We start from the raw sequence: 12,096 nt of genomic DNA, 5'->3' as shown, positions 1-12,096 counted from the left end.
CAAAATATCCCACAAATTTTAAATTCGCACAAATATTGAAAATGAGTTACCATCAAAGCAACACTAGCTGCTAATATTTTTTTATAAAATAAACAAAATTTTGTAATCGCACTAATTGGGTGGTAGCAATTATTTATTCCACATATTATGAATTTGACAATATAGGTATTGCACAATACATGGAGAAGATTTATTGCCCAATTTAGAATAATGTTATTCATCTCAATATAAATGCCAATTAAATGGAAGAGTCCAAAATCCACCAATATATTCCCTAACAGTTATAACAGCATTAAAAATTTAAAACACACAATTAAAAATACTAACTTGTTTTACTGTCCAAAATTTGGGTAGAAAACGAACTTTTCCTCAAACAGCAACTAAACCCAGAAAAGCCCAGTTCCGACGTGGCAGAAATAACCCCACACGTCGCTCTCTCATTGGCCTCAACCTCCACGTGGCGTTCCACTCTCGTCACTGCAACTCATAATTTTTCTGTCGCTATTTTTCCAATAATAAAATGCAAAAAATATGAATTTGGAAATAAATGTATAGATTTGGATTTAGGAGATAAAGCAAAACGGCAGGCCATCCGTGGCACATTCAGTAATTTTAGAAAAAATTGAGGTGATTTAAGTGAGGCCTGCTGCACATTGCTATAAAAGACCAAACTTTAGATCGACATAGATGTATATGCTTTCCATGCTCCGCCGTCGTCTCTCTCTTGAACACATTCTCTCAAATTCCGCTCCAAATTGAGTAAAGAAACTGAATCAGAAAAAAGTTAACAGAACTCCGTTTCAGTTTATGGAAATAATTGGTTAGATTTGATGAATTCATCGTAATCGAATTGGAAATCGGATCGCTTTCGCTACTCTCGCTCTTCAACCTCCTCCAGCCTAGGATTTATCGGTGGCTTTTTGAGGTGGTTTTGTAGGTGACATTTTTTTTTCCAGATCTTATTGATCTGGAGCTCTGATGATTAATGAACTCGTTTGTGTACAGTGAATTGACTGTTTCTGGATTTGTTTTGAGTGTTTTTGTGTGAGATCGTGATGATCGCTGGGTTTGAGCTGTAGATCTCTATCGTATGTGTGTTTGCATGTGTTTGTTGAGATTTTTCAGATAGAATTTGCTCGTGTAGCTATTTGATGTGCGTGATTCGGCATGTGGAAGTTGCTAGACAGTAATTAATTACTTGCATTTGTTCTTTTGTTAAATCTTGGAGTTTGCGCCGATAAGAGTCATTTGTGTGTTATGGTTGACTACTGTATTTGTGAATTAGATTCATATAAGGTTTGGATGGGGATTTATAGAATGTTGTGAAATTGCAGAAGCATGGATCTGTTAATTTAGGCTATTTAATTTGCATCGATTCTAAATATTTCTGTTTTTAATGAAAAATTAATCCTTTTTGGCACATTGTTTATGATTTAAACTATAGAAATTTCTCCTCCTCCTCCTCCTCCTTATGGTTCATCAAGATATATAAGTCTTTCTCCAACCTATTATTTGAATCAGTTTTGCAAATAAAGTAATGATCTTTTATCCTTACTTTTTATGTTTTTTCAGTAGTACAATTACTGGTTTTGCAGTGTGCGAGTTTGATTGCTTAGTTTTTTTTCAGGCAGTACTGTTATTTAAGCTTGCATTTTTATTAGTTCAATCGGGTAACCGTGCACAAAAACTGATTCAGAAGGAGAACGGAGCTTAGTTTTGTTGATCTTGTTGCTGTTGCTTTTACCTTTTCTAAGTCACCGCCTTTAACCTCTTGTTATGCAGATTTAGCTGTTGAAATGGCATCGGCAGCTGGAGCCACAGGATGGTTGAGGGGAACAGTAAAAGCTGTTTCATCTGGTGACTGCTTGGCGATAATGGGGAACACGAAGGCTGAGATTCCCCCAGAGAAGACAATCACTTTGTCTTCATTAATGGCTCCTAAGTTGGTATGTTTTGTTTATGTGTATGCAATTATTCAGTAAGCTTCTCAGATTCATGAGCATGCCTTCAGATAATTCTTCTTGAGGAATTTATCCAAGCTTTATGGACTCTAGTCGTTTGTGTTATAATATAACCCCCCTACTTTTATTAATGAATGTACTCCATGATTGTGTTAATGTACTTGTATTTCCTGAATCTAATTTTTGGAAGCGTCTGAAATATTGAATTTGGTTGATGGCTACCTCCTTCAAATAGTGTCTGGGGTTACCAGATTGAGAATATGCTTACTGAAGTCCTTGTATTACTTTGTTTCTCTTATAGGCTCCCCGAAGAGGTGGACTTGATGAGCCATTTGCATGGCAGAGTAGAGAATTCTTGAGGAAGCTTTGCATTGGAAAGGTGGATTTTATTGTATTTTTGAATGTGAATTATTGTATTTTTGAAATTTAGGTTTAACAATTTGTGTCTTTTGCATTACAGGAGGTCACTTTCAGAGTGGATTACACTGTACCATCCATTAATCGGGAGTTTGGCTCTGTTTTCCTTGGGGATAAGAATGTGGCTTTGCTCGTGGTTGCTGGAGGCTGGGCAAAGGTTTTACATTGTTGTTAGACCATTTTCATTGTTACTGTGTGCGCTGATTCATGCTGTATCTCATATACATATTTTCCATTACACAGGTTAGGGATCAAGGTCAACAGAAAGGAGAAGCCAGTCCTTACTTGGCAGATCTGCTGCGCCTTGAAGAGCAGGCCAAGCAGCAAGGTCTTGGTCGTTGGAACACGGTTTGTATATATATTTTTTATCTTTTTATTTTATTGTTTGAATTTTTAAGTGTTTTTATTATCTGTTTAGAGATTATATGGTTCAGAATTTTGTAATGATGATTTATGTCTTGTTATCGCTCCATTCAGACCCCAGGTGCTGCAGAGGCAGCCATTAGGGACCTGCCTCCTTCAGCAGTTAGCGACCCTGGTAATTTTGATGCTATGGCTCTATTGGCTGCTAAGAAGGGCAGTCCTTTGGAGGCTATTGTCGACCAGTGTCGTGATGGAAGCACACTCCGTGTTTATTTGCTTCCAGACTTTCAATATGTCCAAGTGTTTGTTGCTGGGATTCAGGTATATATAATGATTGACAGTACTTTCTTGATGATTTTCTTTTCCTTTCCGTCAAATTTTACATCAATATTGATTTTTCTACTAGGCTCCTTCTGCTGGCAGAAGAGCTGCAGCAGAATCTGCCATTGCTACTGAGGTAGTGCCTACTGAACAAAATGGAGATTCAACAAATGAAGGTCGTGCTCCTTTAACATCTGCACAGAGGCTTGCTGCATCATCTGCATCAGCAAATGAAGTTCCTGCAGATCCCTTTGGGAAAGAAGCCAAGCATTTCACAGAAATCCGTGTGTTGCACAGAGATGTGAGACTGCTTAAAACACAAAGACTTCCTCTTTCTTAATTCCCTTTTCTCTCTTTTCAAAGAAAATACTTTTATTGTTTAAGTCTGTTAATGTATCTATCATTTTCCGCGATACAGGTAAGGATTGTATTGGAGGGTGTTGACAAATTTAGCAATCTTACCGGTTCAGTATACTATCCTGATGGTGAATCAGCAAAGGATTTGTCTTTGGAGCTTATTGAACATGTAAGTCATTTCATAATGTTATTATGGAGTCAATTATGTTTTTCACCCTTAGCTCCATATTATGTGATAGCTTATACCTTGGATAAGATTCTTCTCTATGAATTGACAGTATTCTCCCATATATGTTTCATTGTCATCCATTGTTAGCTTATGTTTTTTTCTGGACATTTTGAATTTTTTATCTAAGATTTCTTGATAAAATGAAAGCAATGTGGTGGTATCTGAGGTACCCTTGTTTTTTTTTGTATCCGGACTGTGTTAAAGATGGTTGACAAATTACCTTTTTATGTTTTTTGGTTTCAAAATGCATTTGTAGTTGCCGTCTTATTATTTCCTAATATACTTGATGTCTATGTTATACGCTGCTCTCTCTCTCTCTCTCTCTCTCTCTCTCATGAACATGCCATTCTTTAGTGTCTTTGGCTTTTACCAGGATTTTATGATGTTCATCTATATTTTATTTCCCCAGGGTTTAGCAAAATATGTCGACTGGAGTGCAAGCCTGCTGGAAGATGAGGCCAGACGGAGGTTGAAGAATGCAGAACTTCAAGCAAAGAAGTCGAGGTTAAGAATCTGGACAAATTATGTCCCCCCAGCAACCAACTCCAAGGCCATTCATGACCAGAACTTCACAGGAAAAGTAAGTCGTGCCCTGGATTTTACTTTTAGTGGTTTTCAACTTTTCTAAATTAATTGATTATTTGCTGACAACTTATTTTGTGCAGGTGATTGAAGTTTCAAGTGCAGACTGTATTGTTGTTGCTGATGATTCCTTGCCATTTGGAGATCCTGCTGCAGAGCGGCGAGTCAATCTCTCAAGTATACGGGGCCCTAAAATGGGAAATCCTCGTAGAGATCAAAAACCCGATCCATATGCTCGTGATGCTAAGGAATTCCTGAGGACACGCCTAATTGGTCGTCAGGTATGGTTATGGTTGGTTCTTGATCTTTCTTTTGTACTTCCTATAATGAAGTGCTGTAATTTTGACATCTTCTCTACCTCTTCAGGTGAATGTTTCTATGGAATATTCCAGGAAGGTTGGCCTGACAGATGGAGGTGCTGCTCCGGCTGGGTCTGGAGATACGAGGGTAATGGATTTTGGAACTGTCTTTCTTGCTAATCCGTCTAAGGATGGGGATGATGCTGCTGCTGCTGCTAACCAAACAAATGGGGTTAATATTGCTGAGCTTTTAGTTGCTCGTGGTTTTGCCACTACTGTTAGGCATCGAGATTTTGAGGAGAGGTCAAATTATTATGATGCCCTCTTATCTGCTGAATCACGTGCTATTTCTGGGAAGAAAGGAATGCATTCTGCTAAAGATCCTCCCACCAGGCATATGACAGATTTGCTAACGGTTAGTTCTACACCATATTGAGTAAATATAGTGTTCTATTTAGAATAACTTTGTTTAAGTACATGGGTAACTTTATTATTTGTGGAATTGACATCTGTAGGCTAATGCAAAGAAAGCGAAAGACTTCCTACCATTTTTGCAACGCAATAGAAGGATGTCTGCTGTTGTCGAATATGTTCTCAGTGGACACCGATACAAAATAGATATCCCTAAGGCAACATGCAGTATTGCATTGTCGTTGTCTGGTGTCAGATGCCCTGGCCGTGGTGAGCCTTATTCGGAAGAAGCCATTGCATTTATGAGGCGGAAAATAATGCAGAGGGATGTTGAGGTAATTATTTTCTTTTAGGCTTTGCATTCTCTGCTATATGTGCGTTGTGTCTCACTGTTATGTTGATCTACCTGCATGAAGATTGAAGTCGAAACTGTTGATAGAACTGGAACCTTTTTGGGAACCATGTGGGAGTCTAGAACCAATGTGGCAATACCACTTTTAGAGGCGGGTTTGGCTAAACTTCAAACTTCCTTCGGCCTCGATAGGATCCCAGAAGCTCATCTCCTGGTTCAAGCCGAGCAATCAGCAAAGCAGAAGAAGTTGAAGGTGAATATACAATTTCCTCCATGGTTCCTCTTTTTGGTACTCTTTTGCTAATAGTTTCTATTGCAGATATGGGAGAATTATGTTGAGGGAGAGGAAGTTACCAACGGTACATCTGTTGAAAGAAGACAAAAAGAGGAGTTTAAGGTATGAGTTTCATACATGTTCTCTCACTGGTAGTCATCTCAGAGGCAATATGGCTAATCATATGCTGTTTTTCAGGTTATGGTCACGGAAGTCTTGGAAGGTGGTCAATTTTACATTCAGTCAGTTGCTGATCAGAAAGTGGCTGCCATACAGAAACAGCTTTCTTCATTAAGCCTTCAAGAAGCTCCTGTAATTGGTGCCTTTAATCCTAAAAAGGGAGATATTGTTCTGGCTCAGTTTAGTGCTGATAAATCTTGGAATCGTGCAATGGTGAGGGGCATTGCATTACTTTTCTCTTAACTTTTCTTGAATATAGTCAATAATTGATTACGTTCCAGTGATGTTTCTTCATCTTGACTCTGTTATTCTGTATGACCTTCATGAATATAACTGGCCCTGTCTTCGATTATGTGTCTTAGACAAAAGATGCTTCACTTCTCAGGGTTCTGTTATGGTTTTATAATTAGTTAATGTTTCAGTGTTTGTACATGAAGAAAGTATTTCGATTTTACTGTCGATATTTCTTAAATATCAGAATTGTGGTTCATACATGTTTCTAACTCAATCTGCTTTGATTTTGAAGATTGTTAATGCTCCACGTGGTGCTGTGCAATCTGCAAATGACAAGTTTGAGGTGTTTTACATTGATTACGGGAACCAAGAAATCGTCCCCTACAGCCAGTTGCGTCCTCTTGATGCTTCGGTGTCTGCTGCACCAGGCCTTGCTCAGCTATGCAGCCTGGCATTCGTCAAGGTTCCAGGCTTGGCAGATGACTATGGTCAAGAAGCAGCTATCCGTTTGAGCGAACACCTATTGAGCACTCCTAAAGAATTTAGAGCCATCATAGAAGAGAAGGACACGTCAGGTGGAAAAGTGAAAGGACAGGGCACGGGCACTGTCTTTTTGGTAACTCTGATTGATAGCGAGGCTGAGACGAGCATCAATGCAGTTATGCTACAGGTATGATATTAGATTATACTATCTCTTATCATCTGCATTGACATCTAATATTTGGAAAACAGATCATTGTGTCACAATCGTAACATGTAAATATGGTTTCAGGAGGGACTGGGTCGGTTGGAGAAAAGGCGTAGATGGGAGCCTAAGGATATGCAACAGGCGATGGACGAACTGGAAAAATTCCAGACGGAAGCCCGGGAGAAGAGACTAGGGATGTGGGAGTATGGAGACATTGCTTCTGATGATGACGAAGCACCTCCACTAAGGAAAGCTGCTGGAAAGCGGTGAGAAGTTGGTATGTGTCGAGCCACAGTGCGGCCTGAACATGGAAAGAGACTACAGGCTCAGAGGAGGAACATACAAAATGGTGAAAGGCTTCAAACTTTTACTTGTAACTTACCGAATTTCATCACTTGTTTTTGGTAGCTGAGCGAACAATTTTGTTTTCTTTATTATTATTCAGTTATAGACACCCTTAATAAAGCAAGCTAAGACTCTTCATGACTATGAGGATAGTGTTTGTTTATTTTCAATGCTCAGCCATTCAAATATTTATAGCTGCTGGTGTATCATCTTGTAAGATTCTTATCAATATAAAACTGTTGCTCCTCTTACCCATTCCATCTATAATAATTATACTCAACTCATTTAATTAGAATCCCCAATATCACCCCATATATCAATATTGTCAATACTGTTAACTGAATCCACCAATAAACACTAAAGTCTAAAATTGATTCTTTACATTTGCTTCAAAAAATAAATAAAAATGATCTACACATTAAGTGAAACTTTTATTCCACCAACGACATACCCAATCAATTTATAAAATTCATGTCCAACTCAAGTGGATAATTTGATGGAGGGATGAAGGATTTGTGCTTTAATCTTTTTTTACTGCATTAGATGATTCTTGTTACGGTGTATCAAAAAAACAAATTGGCTATTGATTACTGTTGTAAAATATTCATGAGTTTCAGTAACCTTGCCTAGCTTAAGCTTCAATTTCGTCAGTTGACAAGTTTTGTTGCTGTGAAGCTATTACAAAGTAGTTTCATTACGCGTCATTAAATTTCTACCTTCATTTCAAAGTGCCATTATTAACATTATTAATTGGCCCTATATCTATAAAAACCTGGCAAGAATTTCTTGTTTGGCACCAACAGTTCCAGAGCCAGAAATACCACTACTGGACATGGAACAGGATGCTGGCATTGCATGCTAGATATGAATATCAATTTTACTGAAACTTCGCCCATCAATTGATGCAGCACTTTTACTTTATTTGCCTGTCCTGTGTTTCTTAAACTTTCTAAAATTGATCCTAAATCCACAAGACCACCGTAAATTGGGCCTTGTTCGCTCATTTTCAACTCTATTACTTTTTCAGGAAATACACCGTAATAAACTGGAAAGATCGCATTAACAATCACAGTAAAGAAAACTGGTATCAATCACAGTAAAGATCGCATAAACTTTCTAAAATTGAGCACTTGGTTTTTTGCATAGCAATCACAGTAAAGAAAACTGGTATCAAAACAGGGATAAGATTAAAAAAAGCTAAAAGCAAACTAGGAAACTACAAATTTCCAAAGCCACGACTATTCAATATCTCAGTGTATAGAGAGAGAGGATGATTACCATATCTCAATCAATGGTCCAGTAATACAAATACAAAACCTAAATCGACAGAAAAAACAGCAAATGAAAATTTTGAACATTGTTAAACCAAGTTCCAAAAAACCTACACTACTAAGTGCTCAAACATTGCTGCCAGAGCATCTTTGTGACTCTACCTCGTGTTCCCCCTTCGGCCTTCCTCAGTCATCACGCCTTTGAGTCCTGCGGCGAGGAGCAGCAGCGCCATCATCATTCTTCTCATCTTTTGTCTCAGAGCTTCCCTGATCATCTGAACTCTCAGCGACATCAGTTTTCTTTGTTTCTGCTACCACGTTAGCCTGAATTTTCCAAACATCAGAAATAATAAGTCTAAAATATACAGAGAAGGAGAAATTTAAATTTTTTTCCCGAGAGAATATTTATGAACACTCACAGGCTTCTTTCCTCCAAAGATGAGCTTCAACAAAATAGAGAGAATAACAACAATAACGGAGGCAAGGATACCAATTGTGAGATTTGCTTGTTTCTCAGCCTTCTCAAGTAAGTCCTGCAAATAAAACCCGCAAGTATAAGGTTAAGTTTATAAATAAACTAACAAACTTATCTCTTTCCACTGGCATAGATCACTCACCAAGACCTTAACTTTGTGCTCGCCCAAGAACGGAAGGTCAGCAATCTTGTATAGGTAATCAAATACCACTTTCTGATCACACAAAGCAGCAGGTGTCAGATTATAGAAATATAAATTTGTGAGAACTTCTCACATATACATGTATGTATATATATTTAATTACCTGGAAGCCCTTAAGACCATCAGACTCGGTAGATTCCTCCTCCTTTTGCTTCTCCTTCTCGACACTGAATTTTGGCTTCCATGTTGTCTCACGGTATGTCTCTGCCTCTTTCTCACTGGAAGAGATCAAAATGTTGTCAAACAGAATACCATCTTGCATTGTCCAGATCTCAATACCAATAGCAGCAATGGGCTCAAAGTTGGGCTTTTCGAGCTCAAAGTACTCAGGGTTATCAATCTCCTGTGGCTTCCAGATACCCTTGTAGTTGGGGTTGTCAATGAGTGGGGCGTGCCATTTTCCTTTGTAAGCAGGGTTCCTCTTCATTGGTCTCTTCCACTCACCGCATCCAGGAGCTTCAGCACACTTGGGGTTATCAACTTTGGGCGCCTCCCATTCACCATCTTCTTCATCATCCCAATCCTCTGGTTTGGCTGCCTCAGGATCATCAACCTCCTCTGGCTCATCATCCAACCAACCTTCAGGCTTCTCAGCCTCTTCATCCTCAATTTCCAATGGAGCATCCTCATCCCAATCTTCTGGTTTGGTGGCCACTGGGTCGGTGATCTTTGCTCTCTCGTCCCAATCCTCAGGCTTCTTATCATCCGGATCAGGGATAGTCTTGGAAGGGATCAGAGGAGGATCAAAGTCATCACTTGAGAGGAAGTTTCCCTTCTTCTTCTCTTCCCCATCAACCAAGATCCTGACCTCATTATCGGGTGTCAAGATGGCAGTGTAAACATGGGTCAGCTTGTCAGAAGGTACTGATGGTGGGAACTTGAGATGATGCTCAACAAAGTTGCCACTCTTGGGGTTTTTGTGCTTCAGGATGAAGTGAACCTTGTTTGTGGCTCCACATCTATCTGGGCCAAACATTATCGTGTACGGAGATTCATTATCAAATCCCTTCGGAACCCATCCTGCATCTTGTGGACGGAGGTACTTTATATAAGCACCACCACACTCAAGGCCATTCTGGAGGCGAACTTCAAACTGAAGAACAACAGTTTTATCCTTGAGGACAACAGGGTCATCAAGTGGCTTCACAATGGCATGCTTCTTGGCTTTCTCCCCTACAAGAAGCCCATGATCATCATGTCCCTCGCTCTTCACATGTTTCCACACACCTGAAATAATAATAATAAATGAGAAAAAATAGTAAGCTTCTTGCTATAAATAGATATATGCTGTAGTGGCAGAGTAACCATTTCGATAATAAAATGCTATATTTTCACTGGAATTAGTGATACTGTTCCGCAAAATTCAGGCTAAAAATGATCGCAACACCATAACTAACAAAAATTTAGTACACGTGTAGGTTTAGACGAGAAAGATCAGGTTGGCGACAATTCGGTTTAAATCAATTTCCAAATCCAGCACATAGACCTGGAAAATTACGCTCACTTACTAGAGTCAGCCGTGTAGTGAAATAACCATTTCAGAATATCAATATAGAAGCTAAAATGTATTGAATTTACACATGTATAATCATGACTGCAAGAATAGATACCGTTACCAATCCGTATATTTAGAGCAAGAAAAACAAATAATGAATCAAAACAGTACTAGCCTATCAGTAACTGAAAAAAAATACTCCTATCAAAAGCAAACTCATCGGGGACTGAATAAACAAAAAACCTGTGTAATCCGGATTCTCAGACGCGATCCACCTCCCCTCAAAATCCTCGTCAAACGACTCGTAGAAAATCTGCAAATACCAACCACACAGCATATGCACGAACTCAATCATCCATAACAGATCTGAAACAAAAAAATAGGTGAACGGAAAGAGCGTCATAAGCACTAAACGACTCCATACCACATCATCGGAAGCGTTGAGCAGAGAAATGAAGCAGGCGGCGGAAAAGAGTAACAAACACTTCACTATCCAAATCTTCCGATTCGGATACTCCATTTATAACTCTCAACTCCGGTAAGAATCGAACGAAATTAGCAGAACAAAAAGAAGTTGTGCTGCAATCAGAGATATATAGATCTGAGTGGGAGAGAGTGAAACTAGGATTAGTTATTCAGTATTTGAAGAGCGTGTCAAAGGGAGGTTTATTAGTGTTATAGATCTGGCAGAGCAAATGAGGTCGGGTGGCATCCACCAATGATATCAAACGCCACGAGAACTGCACCAATAAGAGAACGCCGCGTGGAGGGAAGTGACGAGCTCCAAGCTTAAGATCCGTATTGGAAGTCATGGCTGATGCGAGTCGATGGGCCGGCTTGCGGGTTGACCCGTTTACCTTGACTGTTATTTGCCATTTCAATTTTCCCACTAAAATACGCATTTAGATTTATATGCATACAAAATTAACGTGAAAGTTTTATGGCAATGGAATTATGATACTAAAATTTGTGTAAATGTATTTTCTTTGCATATTTGCTACAACATTTCATAGTACCTCAATGTGAATTTTAATTAGTATCATATTATCATGTTTTTGATGATTTTGTTAAGAATGAGCATAGACTCAATCTATAATTTTCGCATATGATCTCTTGCTTTCTAAAAATGTGGATATTAGGATTGTTGAAGCTTTTTTTGAATACTGATGGTTGGGCGAATTTTTGATGGTAGTAAATGCAGGTAATGAATATAGATCACGACACAAGGAATTATGTGGTTCGATTTACTGAGGTAAATCTACGTCCACGGGAAGAAAGGAGGGCAAGATTGTATTGCTTGATCTGGTTTACCAGCTTACAAATACAGACTTGCTATATGATATTTTGTGTCTAGAGAGCTCTCTCCTTCTCCTATCTGATCTAAGTTCTATTTATACATTGAACTAAGATCGTGGCTTGCATCACCACTAGCTAGGTCGTGGCTTACATCATCACTAATTAGGTCGTGGCTTACATCATCACTAATTAGATCGTGGATGTCGTGGAGGTCATGAGATCCTGCATGGGTCCACCACTAAATAGATCGTGTAGTGGAGGTCGTGGAGGTTCTGCATGAGTCCACTATCTCTCAGTTCGGTCGAATACTGAGACCGAACTGCTGAACTATTGCCGAGCAGCTT

The 12,096-nt window shown here is 39.0% G+C and overlaps 2 protein-coding genes across 4 annotated transcripts; one reads left to right on the top strand and one right to left on the bottom strand.

The window, feature by feature from the left end:
- Positions 1–687: 687 nt before the first annotated feature.
- LOC121748225 (ribonuclease TUDOR 2-like) lies at positions 688–7,157 on the top strand. Of its 3 annotated transcripts, none has more exons than XM_042142456.1 (17): positions 688–925; positions 1,783–1,946; positions 2,263–2,340; positions 2,422–2,535; positions 2,622–2,726; positions 2,856–3,062; positions 3,148–3,363; positions 3,481–3,588; positions 4,058–4,228; positions 4,314–4,511; positions 4,597–4,944; positions 5,045–5,275; positions 5,357–5,545; positions 5,612–5,689; positions 5,765–5,959; positions 6,273–6,650; positions 6,753–7,157. In XM_042142456.1, exons 2-17 carry the CDS (start codon positions 1,797–1,799, stop codon positions 6,936–6,938), a joined length of 2,952 nt encoding a protein of 983 aa, XP_041998390.1. In that variant the 5' UTR covers positions 688–925; positions 1,783–1,796; the 3' UTR covers positions 6,939–7,157. The 3 variants fall into 3 exon arrangements, with proteins under 3 accessions (XP_041998390.1, XP_041998391.1, XP_041998389.1); XM_042142457.1 differs by having other exon boundaries at positions 688–933; XM_042142455.1 differs by having other exon boundaries at positions 688–937.
- A 1,079-nt stretch (positions 7,158–8,236) lies between these two features.
- LOC121748945 (calnexin homolog) lies at positions 8,237–11,139 on the bottom strand. The gene is made up of 6 exons (XM_042143533.1): positions 10,881–11,139; positions 10,700–10,769; positions 9,065–10,188; positions 8,902–8,973; positions 8,704–8,817; positions 8,237–8,608 (listed from the first exon to the last, which is right to left on the bottom strand). Exons 1-6 carry the CDS (start codon positions 10,974–10,976, stop codon positions 8,471–8,473), a joined length of 1,614 nt encoding a protein of 537 aa, XP_041999467.1. The 5' UTR covers positions 10,977–11,139; the 3' UTR covers positions 8,237–8,470.
- Between the last annotated feature and the right edge of the window lie 957 nt (positions 11,140–12,096).

The sequence above is a fragment of the Salvia splendens genome, chromosome 9, assembly GCF_004379255.2.
Source record: "Salvia splendens isolate huo1 chromosome 9, SspV2, whole genome shotgun sequence".
Lineage (NCBI taxonomy): Eukaryota > Viridiplantae > Streptophyta > Magnoliopsida > Lamiales > Lamiaceae > Salvia > Salvia splendens.
Note: the sequence above shows the minus strand (reverse complement) of the source record. Positions and strands in the feature narration are given on the sequence as shown.